Source organism: Globicephala melas, chromosome 1 (assembly GCF_963455315.2).
Source record: "Globicephala melas chromosome 1, mGloMel1.2, whole genome shotgun sequence".
Lineage (NCBI taxonomy): Eukaryota > Metazoa > Chordata > Mammalia > Artiodactyla > Delphinidae > Globicephala > Globicephala melas.
In genome coordinates this window covers 57,948,998-57,970,568 of record NC_083314.1, presented here as the reverse complement: position 1 = coordinate 57,970,568, position 21,571 = coordinate 57,948,998, and the positions used below count along the sequence as shown (strand labels likewise).

General features: G+C 40.4%; 1 protein-coding gene across 1 annotated transcript; it reads left to right on the top strand.

Moving 5' to 3' along the window:
• The first annotated feature begins 425 nt into the window (after positions 1-425).
• LOC115863132 (dimethylaniline monooxygenase [N-oxide-forming] 2) lies at positions 426-21,264 on the top strand. The gene is given in 8 exon segments (XM_030875625.2): positions 426-608; positions 2,611-2,773; positions 11,682-11,824; positions 15,873-16,072; positions 17,628-17,983; positions 20,095-20,167; positions 20,912-21,245; positions 21,247-21,264. Coding segments are annotated over 8 exon segments (1,413 nt in total). The 5' UTR covers positions 426-482.
• Positions 21,265-21,571: the final 307 nt, after the last annotated feature.

Below are 21,571 nucleotides of genomic sequence, written 5' to 3'. Positions count from 1 at the left end.
TTCTCCATTGTAGTCTCTGACCAGTGTGCCAGGATGTATTGGTTCCTAACGAGGTGGAAGATGGGTACGGCCTCCCCAGGGGGAATTTCAGAAGAGGGCTGGTTGTCACAATGATTGACATTAAACAGGCAGAGATCTGGGATGCTACATATCCTGCAATGTGTCAGAAGAAGGACTGCCCCCACTCCCGATCCCACCAATGGCAATAGCCCCTCCAGTGAGCAACACTGGAAGGCCCCAGCCAGGTCATATCACATAAGATGATGAAGCACATATGCTGCACCTCATCAGGCAGACATTTCAGTCACACTACAGCAGTGAAAGAGGTTCATGTCACGCAGGGGTTAGATTTGGAAGAAGAGTAGGAAACCAAGGGATTTTTTTTTTAATACAAGATTATCGCTCTTTTATTTCAATAGGAAAATATTGAAGATGGCCTAGCGAGTATCTATCAATCTGCCATCACCAACACCAGCAAAGAAATGTCCTGTTTCAGTGACCTTCCAATGCCTGAAGATTTTCCAAACTTCCTGCACAATTCTAAGCTCCTGGAATACTTCAGGATTTTTGTCAAAAAGTTTGATCTACTAAAATATATTCAGTTCCAGGTATTGTATTTTGGGGAAAGAATGGTTTTCTCTACATTAGCTCACATTTAAATAGAGAAGTTACTCTGATAATGAAAGAAATTGGGAATAAAACAAAACATTCTAATTCAATTATTTTCTGAAAAACAGCACAGTAGAAAACCCAAAAAGTAGTGTCATTACCCCTGATATTATAGATTATATACATTAACAGAAGAAAAAAATCTGTTAAAATTAATGACTTGAATGATTATATTGATGGTGAAACTGCATTTAATACCTATAACCACTGAGGACTCCTAGCCTCATCTCCTTTGAAAGGATATATGAAAAAAAATACCACATTGTTATTTCATTTTCTTACCGTCTCCATAAAAATGAAATTTCTTAGAAAAATGTACTAAATAAACTCACAGCTCTCCATTCATCTCAGAAGCCTGTAGAAACCATTTTGGCTAATTTTTTGATGCATTCTTTAGCAACAAAAGAATAACCAGACCATTTTGAAATACAATTATAACTACCTTTCCTGTGTTTCCTTGAAAACAAATAATCAATGAGATAAAAAAACAATATTCTCATTAAACATCCTGAATTTTTATCAGTAACCTACACTCTGAAAACTAGTAACTGTGCCTAGGAAATAAAATTTAAATTATAGCCTTGAATAAATAACTGTTAGTGGAACTTATTTTTTTTTAACACAGCTCATTTTCTCAGTAACTTTAGTTTTGTTCCTGATTTGTAGCACATTAATTTGTAATCGTTGATTTGATAGACATCAATATCTGTAAATACCATTAAAATATCACATTCTATCTAATGTAGTTTTTCCCCAGCTTCCGTTTCTCTTGTTTATGATTTTACTGAGGTTGTTTTCTGGAGGTTGGAAAGGGCTTAGGAAAACTCACTTCTGTTTATTTTGGCCTCTGAGTTAGTATAGCCACAAGATGATGGAACTAACTCAAACTATAAAAGGAGGTGTCCTCACTGAGTTCTGTATTAATATGGTGATCTCCCAGGAGGGGAAAACCACCAGGTTGCCTGAGGAGGGGTGAACTGGCTCAGGTCAGTCACATTTCTAGTAACTTCCTCAGTGATACTGAAGGTTGGTCCTCAAACCACATTTTAAATAGCAAGAATCCACAGTACTTTAGAGACTATACTACCCGGAACTTCAAATTTGAATCTTTCAACTGAAAATGCCCAGACATTTTATAGCCTTTTCATAAGCTTTATACTAATAGTCCATATACATTTTTTAATTGGAACAGCTTCAAACATTGCCAACCCAGCATTTTGAAAAATATATGAAAATTTGAAATGCATGTATAAGGGACTCAAACACTTGCCAACAAGAGGAGAAGCATGCCATTCCTCTAGAAGTGAGAAAAGCTTTGTTTCCTTTGACACAGCTTCTTAAATACACTTTTAGAAATTCATAAACCTCCAGAGAGCAAAATGGCATTCTAAAAAATCATGAACTGATAAATTATTTCATCCAAATGAGGTCATGAAGTGTATTGCTAGCATGATGTTTTAAAAATAATAAATATGAACTTACCATTCATGGAGTGATGTCACTGTGCCAGGCGCTATGCAAACTGCTTCACATGGAATATCTTCTCTAATAGAGAGTCTACACGGAGGTCAACACTTTTAAAGCTTCTTGATAAATACTGATTGTGTAATCACCTGAATGATGAACATGTATTTTGTATCTTGCCCAGACACTGTCTTGCTTTTTCTGGGTCTCTCTCAAGTCCTTATTCAGTCCTTAACACTGGTGACCACTGCTGAGTCAGGCTCCTCGCACAAAGCACATCCTTGGTTGCACCTGCCAAGGAAGAAGCAGCAGGGAGCACTTAGCAGTCTTTGCCTTAAGTGGCTTGAAATGGATTCAGACGGGACCTAAATGGAATCAGACATTGCACTCTACCCATCTCCACTCCCAGGGCACTGGACAAGGCCCCTGTTATGCCAGAGTAATTCTCAATGATTTCTTCTCTGTGTTCCGTTCAAGACAACCATCCTCAGTGTGAAAAAACGCCCGGATTTCTCAACCACTGGCCAATGGGTGGTTGTTACCGAGAGCAACGGCAAGGAGCAGAGTGCCGTCTTTGACACAGTCATGGTCTGCAGTGGTCATCACATACTCCCTCACCTCCCACTGGAGTCATTTCCAGGTGAGGCCTGTGGGGATCCCCAGCTTTTGGGAGTAGGTGTCCAGGTACTTTATATTCAGGTTGGATTGTCAGGCAAAATTACCTAGCTACTGCAACAAGGCATAATATTAAGATCAGGATAGAGCTAGAAAGATGAGAGACTCCAAACACCATCTCTGATTCTGTTGAGCTCTTTGAGTCTTCATTATCAGCCAGCCTCCCTCAAAGTCACTATTACTCAGTATTTCAGAGAATTCTCACCCAAATTGGTTCTCTGTTGGAGAGGTCCTTTCAGCCATGTGCTTACCTTGTCCTTTTTCTATCCTGCCAAACACCTGCGACTTTGCTACATCTTTGGAGACTTCCGCAGAGCCACGCCCACAGCCAGGGTTACTGGGGAGAGTTTCTGGAAATAAGTGCTGCTACAGGACAGTGATGTTTCAGGGAGCACAGGGGAAGATGGTACCTCCCAGGCCCTTCCCTGAGAGAGCGTATCTCCTTCCCAGGGCCTTCACGAAAACATCTGATACGATGGTTCAGTCCAAACCCCACATTATTCAAACCACCTGAGGAGCTTTTAAAGTTCTAATGACCTTCAAAGATTCAATTGGTCTAGGGTAGGCCTCAGTCAATTAAGGGCTACTCAGGTGATTTCAATATTCAGCTGGGATTGAGGCTTACTGACCTAACGCAGTGGCAATCTCAATCAGAATCACCTGGAGGGCTTTTAAAACCACAACTTGCTAGTCTCCACCCCTAGCATTTCCAACTCTTTAGGTCTAGTATGAGGCTGAGAATTTGCCTCTCTAACAAGTTCCCAGGTGATGCTGAAACTGCTGGCCAAGGGACCACACTTTGAGAACTAATGATCTAAAGGCTCTTTCAAGCAACCCACCATCAAACACAAATACTTTAACAAAGTCATGTTTCCTGGGAAAAGACAAAGAGATGCTTATCTTCAAAAAGGCTTGTCCAGTAAGTTGCTGATTGACGGCAAAGTGGAAACTATCCTTCACCTTATAATGTGCCTTGTTTTTAGCTTATTTTGGTTTTTGTTTGCTTTTGCAAAATAAGAATGATGAATGTTATTCTAATTATTACACAACTGCGATAATAGTACTTCATAATATGCTTAAGAAACATTTAAAAGAATATATGCTAGGGCGTCCCTGGTGGCGCAGTGGTTGAGAGTCCGCCTGCCGATGCACGGGACACAGGTTCGTGCCCCGGTCCGGGAAGATCCTACATGCCGCAGAGCAGCTGGGCCCATGAGCCATGGCCGCTGAGCCTGCGCATCCGGAGCCTGTGCTCCGCAACGGGAGAGGCCACAACAGTGAGAGGCCCGCATACGGCAAAAAAAAAAAAAAAAAAGAATATATGCTATGTGATAATAAAATATCATTGTACAGTCCAAAATAGGATAATGGGTAGCTGGAAACCAACACCTGACTCTGCTCTATTCATCAAAACCAATTGTTTTGGGACGAAGGGAAGATGGTGGAGGAGTAAGCCGCGGGGATCACCTTCCTCCCCACAGATACACCAGAAATGCATCTACACGTGGAACAACTCCTACAGAACACCTACTGAACGCTGGCAGAAGACCTCAGACCTCCCAAAAAGGCAAGAAACTCCCCACGTACCTGGGTAGGACAAAAGAAAAAAGAATAAACAGAGACAAAAGGATAGGGACGGGACCTGCACGTCTGGGAGGGAGCTGTGGAGGAGGAACGGTTTCCACACACTAGGAAGCCCTTTCACGGTTGGAGACTGCGGGTGGCGGAGGGGGGAAGCTTCGGAGCCGCGGAGGAGAGCACAGCAACAGGGGCGCGGAGGGCAAAGCGGAGACATTCCCGCACAGAGGATCGGTGCCGAGCGGCACTCACCAGACCGAGAGGCTTGTCTGCTCACTCACCGGGGCGGGCGGGGCCTGGAGTTGAGGCTCGGGCTTCGGTCGGAGCGCCGGGAGAGGACTGGGGTTGGCGGCGTGAACACAGCCTGCAGAGGGCTAGTGCGCCACGGATAGCCGGGAGGGAGTCCGGGGAAAAGTCTGGAGCTGCCGAAGAGGCAAGAGACTTTTTCTTCCCTCTTTGTTTCCTGGTGCGCGAGGAGAGGGGATTAAGAGCGCTGCTTAAAGGAGCGCCAGAGACGGGCGCGAGCCGCGGCTAAAACCGCGGACTCCACAGACGGGCATGAGACGCTAAGGCTGCTGCTGCTGCCACCAAGAAGCCTGTGTGCCAGCACAGGTCACTATCCACAGACCCCTTCCGGGGAGCCTGTGCAACCCGCCACTGCCCGGGTACCGGGATCTAGGGACAACTTCCCCGGAAGAACGCACAACGCACCTCAGGCTGCTGCAACGTCACGCCGGCCTCAGCCGCCGCAGGTCCGCCCCGCACTCCGTGCCCCGCCCTCCCCCCCCCCCACCCCCGGCCTGAATGAGCCAAAGCGAAGAACAGACGCCCTCTGGCGACTTACACGCAGAGGCGGGGCCAAATCCAAAGCTGAACCCCGGCAGCTGTGCGAACAACAGAAAGGGAAATCTCTCCCAGCAGCCTCAAAAGCAGCGGATTAAAGCTCCACAATCAACTTGATATACCCTGCATCTGTGGAATACATGAATAGACAACGAGTCATCCCAAATTGAGGAGGTGGGCTTCGAGAGAAAGATCTATGATTTTTTCCCCTTTTCCTCTTTTTGTGAGTGTGTATGTGTATGCTTCTGTGTGAGATTTTGTCTGTATAGCTTTGCTTCCACCATTGGTCTAGGGATCTATCCGTTTTTTCTTTTTATTTTTTTCGTAATAATAATTTTTTATTTTAATAACTTTATTATATTTTAACTTATTTTATTTTACTTTATCTTCTTTCTTTTCTTCCTTCCTTCCCTCCTTTCCTTCCTTCCTCCCTCCCTCCTTTCTTTCCTTACTTCTTCCTTTCTTTCTTTCTTTTTCTTTCTTTCTTTCTACTTCTAATAATTCTTTCTTTCTACTTTTTCTGCCTTTTATTCTGAGCCATGTGGATGAAAGGCTCTTGGTGCTGCAGCCAGGAGTCAGTGCTGTGCCTCTGAGGTGGGAGAGCCAACTTCAGGACACTGGTCCACAAGAGACCTCCAAGCTCCACATAATATCAAATGGCGAAAATCTCCCAGAGATCTCCATCTCAACACCAGCACCCAGCTTCACTCAACGACCAGCAAGCTACAGTGCTGGACACCCTGTGTCAAACAACTAGCAAGACAGGAACGCAACCCCACCCATTAGCAGAGAGGCTGCCTAAAATCATAATAAGTCCACAGACACCCCAAAACACACCACCAGACGTGGACCTGCCCACCAGAAAGACAAGATCCAGCCTCATCCACCAGAACACAGGCACTAGTCCCCTCTACCAGGAAGCCTACACAACCCACTGAAACAACCTTAGCCACTGGGGACAGACACCAAAAACAACGGGAACTACGAACCTGCAGCCTACAAAAAGGAGACCCCAAACACAGTAAGATAAGCAAAATGAGAAGACAGAAAAACACACAGCAGATGAAGGAGCAAGATAAAAACCCACCACACCTAACAAATGAAGAGGAAATAGGCAGTCTACCTGAAAAAGAATTCAGAATAATGATAGTAAAGATGATCCAAAATCTTGGAAATAGAATAGAGAAACTGCAAGGAACATTTAACAAGGACCTAGAAGAACTAAAGAGGAAACAAACAACGATGAACAACACAATAAATGAAATTAAAAATACTCTAAATGGGATCAATAGCAGAATAACGGAGGCAGAAGAACGGATAACTGACCTGTATTTAAAATAGTGTAAATAACTACTGCAGAGCAGAATAAAGAAAAAAGAATGAAAAGAACTGAGGACAGTCTCAGAGACCTCTGGGGCAACATTAAATGCACCAACATTCAAATTATAGGGGTTCCAGAAGAAGAAAAGAAAAAGAAAGGGATGGAGAAAATATTTGAAGAGATTATAGTTGAAAACTTCCCTAATATGGGAAAGGAAATAGTTAATCAAGTCCAGGAAGCACAGAGAGTCCCATACAGGATAAATCCAAGGAGAAATACGCCAAGACACATATTAATCAAACTGTCAAAAATTAAATACAAAGAAAACATATTAAAAGCAGCAAGGGAAAAACAACAAATAACACACAAGGGAATCCCCATAAGGTTAACAGCTGATCTTTCAGCAGAAACCCTGCAAGGCAGAAGGGACTGGCAGGACATACTTAAAGTGATGAAGGAGAAAAACCTGCCACCAAGATTACTCTACCCAGCAAGGATCTCATTCAGATTTGATGGAGAAATTAACAGACAAGAAAAAGCTGAGAGAGTTCAGCACCACCAAATCAGCTTTACAACAAATGCTAAAGGATCTTCTCTAGGCAAGAAACACAAGAGAAGGAAAAGACCTACAATAACAAACACAAAACAATTGAGAAAATGGGAATAGGAACATACATATCGATAATTACCTTAAATGTAAATGGACTAAATGCTCCCACCAAAAGACACAGATGGGCTGAATGGATACAAAAACAAGACCCATATATATGCTGTCTACAAGAGACCCACTTCAGACCTAGAGACACATACAGACTGAAAGTGAGGGGATGGAAAAAGATATTCCATGCAAATGGAAACCAAAAGAAAGCTGAAGTAGCAATTCTCATATCAGACAAAATAAACTTTAAAATAAAGACTATTAGAAGAGACAAAGAAGGACACTACATAATGATCAAGGGATCGATCCAAGAAGAAGACATAACAATTGTAAATATTTATGCACCCAACATAGGAGCACCTCAATACATAAAGCAAATATTAACAGCCATAAAAGGGGAAATTGACAGTAACACATTCATAGTAGGGGACTTTAACACCCCACGTTCACCAATGGACAGATCATCCAAAATGAAAATAAATAAGGAAACACAAGCTTTAAATGATACATTAAACAAGATGGACTTAATTGATATTTATAGGACATTCCATCCAAAAACAACAGAATACACATTTTTCTCAAGTGCTCATGGAACATTCTCCAGGATAGATCATATCTTGGGTCACAAATCAAGCCTTGGTAAATTTAAGAAAATTGAAATTATATCAAGTATCTTTTCTGACCACAACGCTATGAGACTAGATATCAATTACAGGACAATATCTGTAAAAAATACAAACACATGGAGGCTAAACAATACACTACTTACTAACGAAGTGATCACTGAAGAAATCAAAGAGGAAATCAAAAAATACCTAGAAACAAATGACAATGAAAACACGACGACCTAAAACCTATGGGATGCAGCAAAAGCAGTTAAGAGGGAAGTTTATAGCAATACAATCCTACCTTAAGAAACAGGAAACATCTCGAATAAACAACCTAAACTTCCACCTCAAGCAATTAGAGAAAGAAGAACAAAAAAAACCCAAAGTTAGCAGAAGGAAAGAAATCATAAAAATCAGATCACAAATAAATGAAAAAGAAATGAAGAAAACAATAGCAAAGATCAATAAAACTAAAAGCTCGTTCTTTGAGAAGATAAAAAAATTGATAAACCATTAGCCAGACTCATCAAGAAAAAAAGGGAGAAGACTTAAATCAATAGAATTAGAAATGAAAAAGGGGAGGTAACAACTGACACTGCAGAAATACAAAAGATTATGAGAGATTACTACAAGCAACTCTATGCCAATAAAATGGACAACCTGGAAGAAATGGACAAATTCTTAGAAATGCACAACCTGCCAAGACTGAATCAGGAAGAAATAGGAAATATGAACAGACCAATCAGAAGCACTGAAATTGAAACTGTGATTAAAAATCTTCCAACAAACAAAAGCCCAGGACCAGATGGCTTCACAGGCGAATTCTATCAAACATTTAGAGAAGAGCTAACACCTATCCTTCTCAAACTCTTCCAAAATATAGCAGAGGGAGGAACACTCCCAAATTCCTTCCACGAGGCCACCATCACCTTGATACCAAAACCAGACAAGGATGTCACAAAGAAAGAAAACTACAGGCCAATATCACTGATGAACATAGATGTAAAAATCCTCCACAAAATACTAGCAAACAGAATCCAACAGCACATTAAAAGGATCATACTCCACGATCAAGTGGGGTTTATTCCAAGAATGCAAGGATTCTTCAATATATGCAAATCTATCAATGTGATAAACCATATTAACAAATTGAAGGAGAAAAACCATATGATCATCTCAATAGATGCAGAGAAAGCTTTCGACAAAATTCAACACCCATTTATGATAAAAACCCTGCAGAAAGTAGGCATAGGGGGAACTTTCCTCAACATTATAAAGGCCATATATGACAAGCCCACAGCAAACATCATCCTCAATGGTGAAAAACTGAAAGCATTTCCACTAAGATCAGGAACAAGACAAGGTTGCCCACTCTCACCACTCTTATTCAACATAGTTTTGGAAGTTTGAGCCACAGCAATCAGAGAAGAAAAGGAAATAAAAGGAATGCAAATCGGAAAAGAAGAAGTAAAGCTGTCACTGTTTGCAGATGACATGATACTCTACATAGAGAATCCTAAAGATGCTACCAGAAAACTACTAGAGCTAATCAATGAATTTGGTAAAGTAGCAGGATACAAAATTAATGCACAGAAATCTCTGGCATTCCTATATACTAATGATGAAAAATATGAAAGTGAAATCAAGAAAATACTCCCATTTACCACTGCAACAAAAAGAATAAAATATCTAGGAATAAACCTACCTAAGGAGACAAAAGACCTGTATGCAGAAAATTATAAGACACTGATGAAAGAAATTAAAGATGATACAAATAGATGGAGAGGTATACCATGTTCTTGGATTGGAAGATTCAACATTGTGAAAATGACTCTACTACCCAAAGCAATCTACAGATTCAATGCAATCCCTATCAAACTACCACTGGCATTTTTCACAGAACTAGAACAAAAAATTTCGCAATTTGTATGGAAACACAAAAGACCCCGAATAGCCAAAGCAATCTTGAGAATGAAAAATGGAGCTGGAGGAATCAGGCTCCCTGACTTCAGACTATACTACAAAGCTACAGTAGTCAAGGCAGTATGGTACTGGCACAAAAACAGAAAGATAGATCAATGGAACAGGATAGAAAGCCCAGAGATAAACCCACGCACATACGGTCACCTTATCTTTGATAAAGGAGGCAATAATATACAGTGGAGAAAAGATAGCCTCTTCAATAAGTGGTGCTGGGAAAAATGGACAGCTACATGTAAAAGTATGAGATTAGATCAATCCCTAACACCATACACAAAAATAAGCTCAAAATGGATTAAAGACCTAAATGTAAGGCCAGAAACTACCAAACTCTTAGAGGAAAACATAGGCAGAACACTCCATGACATAAATCACAGCAAGATCCTTTTTGACCCACCTCCTAGAGAAATGGAAATAAAAACAAAAATAAACAAATGGGACCTAATGAAACTTCAAAGCTTTTGCACAGCAAAGGAAACCATAAACAAGACCAAAAGAGAACCCCAGTATGGGAGAAAATATTTGCAAATGAAGCAACTGACAAAGGATTAATCTCCAAAATTTATAAGCAGCTCATGCAGCTCAATAACAAAAAAATAAACAACCCAATCCAAAAATGGGCAGAAGACCTAAATAGACATTTCTCCGAAGAAGATATACACACTGCCAACAAACACATGAAAGAATGCTCAACTTCATTAATCATTAGAGAAATGCAAATCAAAACTACAATGAGATATCATCTCACAGCAGTCAGAATGGCCATCTTCAAAAAATCTAGAAACAATAATTGCTGTAGAGGGTGTGGAGAAAAGGGAACACTCTTGCACTGCTGGTGGGAATGTAAATTGGTACAGCCACTATGGAGAAGAGTATGGAGGTTCCTTAAAAAACTACAAATAGAACTACCATATGACCCAGCAATCCCACTACTGGGCATATACCCTGAGAAAACCATAATTCAAAAACAGTCATGTACCAAAATGTTCATTGCAGCTCTATTTACAATAGCCTGGAGATGGAAACAACCTAAGTGTCCATCATCGGATGAATGGATAAAGAAGATGTGGCACATATATACAATGGAATATTACTCAGCCATAAAAAGAAACGAAATTGAGCTATTTGTAATGAGGTGGATACACCTAGAGTCTGTCATACAGAATGAAGTAAGTCAGAAAGAGTAAGACAAATACTGTATGCTAACACGTATATATGGAATTTAAGAAAAAAAAAAGTCATGAGGAACCTAGGGGTAAGACAGAAATAAAGACACAGACCTACTAGAGAATGGACTTGAGGCTATGGGGAGGTGGAAGGGTAAGCTGTGACAAAGTAAGAGAGAGGCATGGACATATATACACTACCAAATGTAAGGTAGATAGCAAGTGGGAAGCAGGCGCATAGCACAGGGAGATCAGCTCGGTGCTTTGTGACCGCCTGGAGGGGTGGGATAGGGAGGGTGGGAGGGAGGGAGACGCAAGAGGGAAGAGATATGGGAACATATGTATATGTATAACTGATTCACTTTGTTATAAAGCAGAAACTAACACACCATTGTAAAGTAATTATACTCTAATAAAGATAAAAAACAAACTATAAAGATGTCTTTGCTGCTAAAATAAAAAAAAGATTGTTTGTTCTCTAATAAATATCTAAGCTGCAGCCTCTGAAATCAACTCTTTTGGTCCTGTACCATATCCTTAACCTAACATTTCTTATGTGGTTCATACTTTGAGTTTGCCAGTTGGCCTTGATAATGTAACATACCTAAGAGGGGAAGAGACAAAACAAATGATTTCCCCAGAAAGGAAAAGCTGATGGTGCAGTTTTATTGAACTTAACTTGACATAGTTCATGGATTTCTCTTTTCTTCCCCCTCAAGGTACTCAGAAGTTCAAAGGCCAGTATTTCCATAGCCACCAATACAAGCACCCAGAGGGATTTGAAAGAAAACGCATTTTGGTGATTGGAATAGGAAACTCAGCCTCAGATATTGCAGTTGAGTTGAGTAAGAAGGCTGCTCAGGTAAGATGTTCCCTGATTACCTTGTACGGTGGAGGAGAGGAAAATCCCAGCCATGTAACTAAGGCTCCATTACTCATTAATTGATTTGTTGTTTGGTTGCCCAGTGTGGTATTATAGAAAATCTGGAAACCAAGAAGCCAGAGTTTATCTCCCACCTTTGCCACTAATCAGCCTTGTAACCTAGAGGCAGTCATTTTACTTCTGTGGGCTATGGTTCCCTCACTTAAGTTTGCATCAGATGACTTTCAGCACAGGAGGCCTTGTTTCTACCCAGGGGGCTTTATGAGTTGACCTGTTCATCTTTGGAGGAGTGCCTTTTACAAATTTAGTGCATATTTGAATTCTATTTGAAATGTAAATAATCCTTAGCTTCCAAGAATCATTAAGGGAAAGATTAAACAGACAGACTCCCAAGCATAATCACAGATATTTAGGTGCTCCCTGAGGCCTTCCAACCACTGTTATCTTTGCACCTGCTCAGGAATGACACAGCTTAGCTTCCAGAGTCAAACATTACAAGGTACAGATAATGCTGACAGAGGTGGTTGGGAATAGCAGAAAATAAAACCCTTTTACAAGGACAGAGCTAGGCAAAAATGGGAAAATAGCTAAGGTTCCTCTCCCCAAAGCATCCCCTCTCAACAGGGCCCTATCACTATGATGTAGCCCAGCATCTTCTGGCTACACAGGAGTTGCAGTAGCCATGTCTACAACCAGCAAAACTGTCCAGTCCTGAGACTCACACTGTCAGGGCTCAAGATGCCCAGTAGCAAATGTGATAAAAGAACATAGTGCCTCCCCAGCAGGTTGATGAAGGGGTTCCACTGGGACCTGTCAGAATTACCACCCTGGGGATGAGCAGGTCACTAACACCAGAAAGAGATTTACTAGACCCAGGAGGTCCTCACCTTTTTTGTGAAAAGAAACCACTTTTCACTTTTCAAAGCTTTTAAGACGTCAGTGTGAGGTGGCTGGACCTAGAGTTGTCATACAGAGTGAAGTAAGTCAGAAAGAGAAAAACAAATACCGTATGCTAACACATATATATGGAATCTAAAAAAAAAAAAAAAGTGGTTCTGAAGAACCTAGGGGCAGGAGACAGGAATAAAAGATGCAGACGTAGAGATGGACTTGAGGACACGGGGAGTGGGAAGGGTAAGCTGGGACAAAGTGAGAGAGTGGCATGGACATATATACACTACCAAATATAAAACAGATAGCTAGTGGGAAGCAGCTGCATAGCACAGGGAGATCAGCTCAGTGCTTTGTGACCACCTAGAGGGGTGGGTTAGGGAGGGTGAGAGGGAGACACGAGGGAGAAGATACAGGGATATATGTATATGTATAGCTGATTCACTTTGTTATACAGCAGAAACTAACGCAACATTGTAAAGCAATTATACTCCAATAAAGATGTTAAAAAAAAAAAAAGACCTCAGTGTGAAGAACAAGTGAGGAGGCAGTAACTGTAAAGTCTTGGAGAAGAGCCAACTCAGGTAGGGAGGCAAAAGGTCCAGTCTCTTTCCTGTTGGGAATGCCTGCCAAGCTTGAGGAAGAGAGTATGATAAAAGGAGCTGACTTAGCTGTCAACCAAGGAAAGCTCCGTACTAGACCACTACATGTTACAGGTCAGTGATTTGGACTTAGAACAGATGATCCAAAGATATCAAATCTTAGATTGCAAGAGTCTATTTCCTTATATGGGCCTTGCCATGTAAAAGCCTGTCAGTCATGCCAGATTCAATATTAAGAAACCACCTTTGCTATATTTGTGTGCCTTTCACCTCATTCATCTTTAAATAGGATGTCTCTTCAATATTTATTGGATTAATAACATAACTGATAATTATGATAAAATGTCTTACACAGATTAATGCACTCTCAACCCTTCTGTGAGAAGAGATACATAGGAGCTATGTATGTAAGGGATAGAACCAGGTGCATCTGCAAAGCTTAAAATTATAGCCTAAACTCACCTTAGTCCTGAGTGTGCCCTGCTTCTGTTAAAGGAGGTTCACGTTCACAAGTATATGGCATGCTCTACCACAGTCCAAAAGCATCACTCAAAATACTATGGGATGGTGCTGTGCTGAGTCATCCACACACTTTCTCACCAAAAACCAGATCTCTGACCCTTGGCCTGCAGTATGCATCTCAGGGAAAGAAGCCTGATCCTAAATCCTGAGACATATCACACTGTTGGAGCTAGTACAGCTAGCCAGATTAGACTCCCCGCTGTAAAGATGGTGACAGCAGAAAGAGAATAAATAAAATAGGCAGAGCTTTCAATATGAAACATGGATTGATCCTAAGGAAGAACGGCAGACAATAAGTAATGGAAAGAGACATTCATGGAAATATTTGAAGTATATTATCTAATACCTAACCAAAGTAGTGCCAAGACAACAAAAGGGAAACAGCAGGAGAAAATCAGGATATAAGGGTATTACCACTCACAGACCAACAATTCAACACCATTATACCATTTTATGTAAGTGCTACTTCACAAGCTAAGGAGTTGAGGCCCCAGCAAAACTTGTCTCCAAATTCTGGCTCATTCCAGATATGTGGCACTATATGAAACTCCTCTCCTCCAGGCTAACTTTACAAAATAATAATACCTAGCAGTACTTATCACTTGCCAGGCAATATTTTCAGTACTTTACATATATTATTCTCATTTAATCTGCACAATAATTCTATGAAGCAGGTACTATTTTAAAGAGAGACAGAAATGGAGGCACAGAGAGGTTGAAGTAACTCACCAAGGCAACACAGCTTGTAAGTAGTGGGGCTGAGAGTCAAACCCAGGCAGTCTGGATCCAGAGTCCTAGATCTAGAATCCATGATCTTAAACTCCTAAGTGAATCAGTTTCCTTGTAAGTGAATCTTATGTGTTTATCAAGGACAGCCTTGTATAGCAGAACTCATAGAGTTCTGGCATGTAAAAGTACTGGCATATAAAATTTTAAGACGCAAGTCAAATATGCATTTGGTCAATGGCGGAGTAACAGTAAACAAAGTAAAATATATATTTGAAAAGAGATATAAATGCACACCTTGAAAACTAGGGAAATATACAAGGTAAAGAATACATCTGACATATACACACTACTATATATAAAATAGGTAATCAACAAGGAACTACTGTATAGCACAGGAAACTAACTCCACTCAATACTCTGTAATAACCTATATGGAAAAAGAATCTGAAAAAGAATATATATATATGTATAACTGATTACCTCCTATATTAACTTCCATGTAAAGTAATATCTATGAATAGTAAATGTTAGATTTTTAAACTCTGAATTTTTAAAATAAATTCAAAGTTAAAAATCTGGTAACTCAATCAAAATCTAGAAACTGATGGAAGGAATCATAACATATATGCTTTTAGAATTTATGCAGTAGCTAATAAAATAATGCTACTTTTTTAAAAAAAAGAGTACCTATGAGAGGGGATTCAGAAGTGCACTTGAAGAGAATGGAAATCACAGTATAAGTTCAGAATTTTTAACTTTTAAAATATATAACAATGTTCTTTCAAGTATGGGAAGAAGCTGATTTCCCTTGTTATTCCCTCTCTGGGGATATACAGATCCATATATTTGTGCCTATCTAGACATTAGGCTGTAATCATACATTTCCTAGGATTATAATTGTATACCTTCCCTATAAAAACAACTTGTGGTGGATGGACAAGGTAAGAGGAGGGAAGGAGCATTGAACCACAACTTCAAACATGGCAAAAATTTGTGGGTTTTATGATTGGTTTAGCCCAAAGATTTTCTCATATTTCCATGAAGTTCTCAAGACTATGGTAGTCTTCCTCTATCAGCATAAGTACTACTGGTTCCCACTTGTATGATAAAGCTGCCCCAGAGCAGTGAAAACTGGAAGGTACTTCACTTTGAGGTCAATCATCTTTAAAACAAAGCATTTCAGCAAATTCTGGGGCCATACATGTGATGTATTACCTACACAGTGGGTTCCTCCCAAAAGAGATGATGCCCTAGTTTGAACTGCATCCTTTTTTGCTCACCAGGTGTTTGTCAGCACCAGACACGGTTCCTGGGTCATGGGCCGTATCTCTGAAGATGGCTATCCCTGGGACATGGTGTTCCACACCCATTTTAGCTCCATGCTCCGAAATGTCCTGCCACGAAGAGTTGTAAAATGGGTGATGGAACAACAGATGAATCGGTGATTCAACCATGAAAATTATGGCCTTATGCCTCAAAACAAGTAGAGTTACTTTGCTTTTTTATGGTATACTCATTGGTAATCAAGGATGTCAGAGGGGTTTCTTTTTGCAAAGAGCTAAATTGCTAACATGGAAGTTCAAACTACAACCTAACAATATGGGTATCATGTAGCTCCTGGATTTTGAATTCCAAATTTGTTCTGTATGCCTTTTAAAAAGTAAATATTTAAGAAGATGAAGTATAAGTATTATGAGCTGCTCCAGAAAGTAGAACTAGGATCATGGGAAGGACTTCCTAATACCCAGAGCTGTCCAACATTGGAAAAGGCTGTTTTAAGAGACTGTGACCTTCCCTTTCAGAGGGTGGGTGGGAAAACTGATCCAAATTCTACATCCGTTAATTCATACTTTGCTAACTCTGTACACCACAAGGGTTCTTCCTGTGGGTAGCTTTTGAGAACATACTCACTGCCTATTAATCTGTTATACATCACTGATCTTATAAACACAAGCAAAAAATATGGATGTTTATTTTTCTTTATTTGATAACAGGCTCCTTCCCTTAAAAAAAAAAAAAACAGAAGAGGTTTGCAATCTTTCAACAAATGCAACATGGCTGCTATCTTCTGAGATCTGATACATGTACCATGTATCCTTATTTTTTTAACAAAATGGTTCTCAAATCTACAAAAAAGGAAATTCCAGAAATACAGCCAGACTTTGCTCCACTATTCATTCTATCACATACATACAGAGACTCCACGTATATTTGGGATCAAGAAATATCCCCAAACTTGATTCTATGCATTAATTTTCACACTAATCTCTTACTAAGTTTCAAAACTAATGGGAATTTAACAAACTTTTCCTTACTTACTTATGATCAGATAAAAATTAAATGGAACATCAAGATAATTAAAGGTAGATAACATAAAACAACAGAAATTATCAATGGGATAATAACAACTGGAATGCTCAGGAATTGACCACAGGCACTGGCATTTTGTCTAAGCCCTTAGGAATGCCTCCTTTTTTGAAATGTGTTTTGCCCACATCATCTACATGTTTTTCCTTATTTGTTGAGGGAAGAGATATGCGACATGAGAATAAAGTCAGAGAGTAAGGCTTGGGGTAGCCCAACTAGTCAAGTTAGAAAGTTTTATGGATATTTGAAAAACCTCTTTATTCCCAGAGCCAAGCCCATAAAATATCAAGAGAGTTCAAAACCCCTCATTAAATACTCTTTCTGGGGCTTCCCTGGTGGCACAGTGGTTAAGAATCCGCCTGCCAATGCAAGGGGCACGGGTTCGAGCCCTGGCCCGGGAAGATCCCACATGCCGCGGAGCAACTCAGCCCATGCGCCACAACTACTGAAGCCTGTGCGCCTAGAGCCCGTGCTCTGCAACAAGAGAAGCCACACCAATGAGAAGCCCGCACACTGCAACGAAGAGAAGCCCCGGCTCACCGCAACTAGAGAAGGCCCACGCACAGCAACGGAGACCCAACACAGCCAAAAATTAAAATTAAAATAAAATAAATAAAAAATTAAGAAAAAAGAAAAGAAATACTCTGAGTGTTTTCTTCTGCATGTTTCAGATACCTTATGAAATAGCCAATACTAAGTGATGATCTTCCAAGTCATATACTCTATGGAGCCATCAAGGTGAAATCAAGAGTGAAAGAGCTCACAGAAACTTCTGCCATCTTTGAGGATGGAACAGTGGAGGAGGACATTGACGTCATTGTCTTTGCAATAGGATATACTTTCTCTTTTCCCTTCCTTGAAGATCCACTTGTTAAAGTAGAGAATAATATGGTCTTGCTGTACAAATACATGTTCCCTCCTCACCTGGAAAAGTCAACCCTTGCATGCATTGGTCTTATCCAGCCTCTAGTTTCAATTTTCCCAACTGTTGAACTTCAAGCTCGTTGGGTAACAAGAGTTTTCAAAGGTAAGTGAGTGGGCAAGTGAATGGCTGAGTGTTTCACACCTGGTGGATTTTGCTAAATAACAAGTTTAGAAAAGGAGGTTGCCAACAAGAAGGTTGCCAACCTTGGCTGCTCTCACAAAACTGACATCCTAAAAAGTTAGAAAATTCACAAAATAACCAATACTGGGATATGATAATAATAAATATCTGCAATCATTCCTTTAAAATATTAGAAAATTCAGAGAATTTCAGTTGACATGATGTTAAGTAAATATTATTTTTTCTTGGACTAATGAGAGAACAGAAGGAAGGAAGACATCTATGACTCCTAGTTTTACCTATAATATGTTTATAAATTCCTCAGAATATGTGCAAATCAAGAGACCTAGGGCCTACTCCATACTTAACTCCAAATTAACTCTTAATACCGAAGCAGCTCAACCTCACAGATCCCTACAAAGCTATAAAATTATTAGAATATTTCTCTCTGACCATTGTGTAGCACTTTGTACTTCTCAGAAGGCTGTTACTATCTCCCTGATCCAGGGCTCAATTCAGCTCAACAAAATCTTATTGAATACTTAGCCCTGTGCTGGAACTTGGTAGGATACAGAGAAATTTAAATGGGTCATTTTAAGATAATAAGACATGTGCTTTGTCAGAGGACTGCATGGAGTGTCTGGAAAAAGAGAAAGGGTGCTTAGCGACAGCAGAGTTTGGATAAAGGAAGGGCATGTGTTCAAGGAAAACTCCCTAGATAACTGGGTTTCCCAGGTGCAGAAAAGGGAATCAGAGCACAGAGGTGTGATGCAGATGAGGAATTATTACAAGATACCTGACATTCCTAGAACATGAGGTGTGAGGCAGAGAGGGATGAGAGATTATTCTTAGAGAGGAAGGGACCAAGACACAGGATCCTTTTAAGACATGCTAAGGAGCTTGAACATAAAATGTATATCAGCTCTTCCCAAATTTAGCTACACATAAAAACCATCTGAGGGACTCTTAGGGACCCTGATTACGTCTGGCCTGAGGACCTAGTGTCTCCATTTAAGAAAGCTCTTCTGCCGGAAGACCCAATGAAAGGTTAAGCAAGGACCAGACATTATCAGATTTTCACTTTTGATAGATTATTTCAACATTAGTGTGAAAGACAGATTTGAAAGGCGAAAGGAATAGAGTCTCAGAGACCAGTGAGAAGGCTACTGTAATCGTCTATACTAAAATGTGATACAACCTCAGCCAGGCAAAGAGACAAAGTGGAGAAGAGAGCTAGTTAAGAATCAAACCAGCGGGACGTAATGCTTGGCTCCATGTAGAAAAATTTGAGGAAAAGAGCAGAATCAAGGGTGACTTGATCAAGGCAGACCTCAGGTGGTGGAAACTGGGTGGGGAGCAGTGCTGGGGCTAGAGGGAGCGTGTGGAAGAGGATGCAAGTCTGAGCAGCAGGACTTCAGTGATGAGCTCAGTTTTGGACTCATTGAATCTGAGATGTCTGATGACTAGCCATATCCAGGGAAGCTCACCGTTCTTCAGCATGTCTGAAGTTCCAGGGACACCTGTGACAGGGGATGGAATCACAAGCACACAGTGATAACTGACATCAATCTTTCTCTCTCCCCACTGCCCTACCTCAATTTGTGCCACCCCCTCCCTCACCTGGTTTTCTTCAACAGCCTCTTAACTTGTCTTGCTGCCTTTAAACTGACCTGCCGGGAGCCCATTTCCCAAAATTCAGCACCTCAAAGAATCTTTCCAAAAGGCGAATCTCATCTTGTCCCCCACGGCTTCCCACCACTTTCAGAATGGAGCTCAAGCCATCTGGCACGGCTTCCCAACTTCTCAGGCTCACCTTCCCTCTCCACCTTCTTCTCTAACCCCCCACTCCCACCCCAGAGTCCACGCTGTAGCCTGGTGATCCCTGGGCAACATTACATAGAACTCAATGCGGGTGGCGCACCCTGGAGTTCAACAACACAGCAGCGCTGACCGGTATCTCATGGGTAAATGGCCAAAATTTAATTGTAGGAATCAACTGATTGTAGGAATCAGTTGATTGTAGGAATCAATCATCTAGATAAAGCAATGAAATTGAATCAAACCCACTACTCAACCAACCTTTTATTTTCTAGGCTTGTGTACTTTGCCCTCAGAGAGAACTATGATGGCAGACATTATCAAGAGGAATAAAAAAAGAATTGACTTGTAAGAATTTTTTTTAATTCTTTACATAGAACAGTGTTTCTCCAAGTATAGTGATCTAACTACTCACAAGAACCACCTAGCTGCTTCTAAAAAAGCAAATTCTACTACTTTAAGATCCAACTATTTAAAAATAGTAATTTCACCAAACAAGAACATTTATCCTTGACCTAAATTTATTTGTTTTATATATTGCCCATGTTAGATTTTGTATCCTCTCACACTCTGTGGTAAAGAGGAAGTGGGATGGGGGCAGTGGTGGTGACAGTAGCCTAAGTATCTCTGGAAAGTTAGCTGGAGGAACTCCCATCAAAGCAAATTAGAAAGGAGTTGGTGTGAAGTGAAGGTCAAGGATTTACATTTTGTGATGAAGTGGAATGGAGTTCAATAGAGATCAAGTACATTGGAAAGTAGACTTGGGGGCCTTATAGTGTAGAGGTCATCTCACATTCAAATTCTAATTCATCTACTATATGCCAGTCAGAGTGCAAGGTACTTTACTAATTCAACAAGCAAATACTGTGTCTCTTCTGGGCAAAACACTGAGCTATGCTTTCATCTGTGTTATCTTATGAATCTTTGCAGCAATCCTGACTAGTTTTACTTGCCAGGAGACTTGGAGAGTTATTCAAAACTCATTTATTCATTCATTCATTACTTCATTCTTTCAATAGCTAATGAATACCTAATGTTCTTATATAACTTAGAACATTTTGTGAATCTGTCCTTTATTCTTTCTTCATTAAGGTTTGGAGAGAGCAACAACCAGATACTGCAGACCAGTTACATCAACTACTTGGCCGAGCTCGCCTTAGAGATAGGTGCAAAGCCAGACCTCCTCTCTCTCTTGCTAAAAGAGCCTAAACTGGCTATGAAACTTTATTTTGGGCCCTGCAACTCCTATCAGTATCGCCTGGTTGGACCTGGGCAATGGAATGGAACCAGGAGTGCCATCTTCACCCAGAAACAAAGGATATTGAAGCCTTTAAAGACACGGGCTCTAAAAACTTCATCTAATTTCCCAGTTTCCTTCCTGTTGAAAATCCTCGGGCTTCTTGCTGTTGTGGTGGCCTTTTTTTTCCCAACTTCAGTGGTTCTAATATGTCAGCATAATGCTTTTGGCTTTCATGTCAGTCAGTACCTCTTAAAGAGAAAAAAAAAAGACTAAGAGAAAAAATATTAAATCTAAAGTCTAAATTTTAGAGTTGAGGAAAATAGAGTGAGAGAGGTAATTGTGGACAGTTAACAGACTTAGGTCTATGTGTAAAACTGAAGTTGTGTCATGAAATTTCTTTGCCATTTCTACCCTTCCCTCAAGTTCACTAGACTCTCAAAAAAAGTCAATAAAATAACACTGACTAAACAGTGCTGCCAAGCCCTGGTAAAGGAGAGTCATGTGGAAAAATA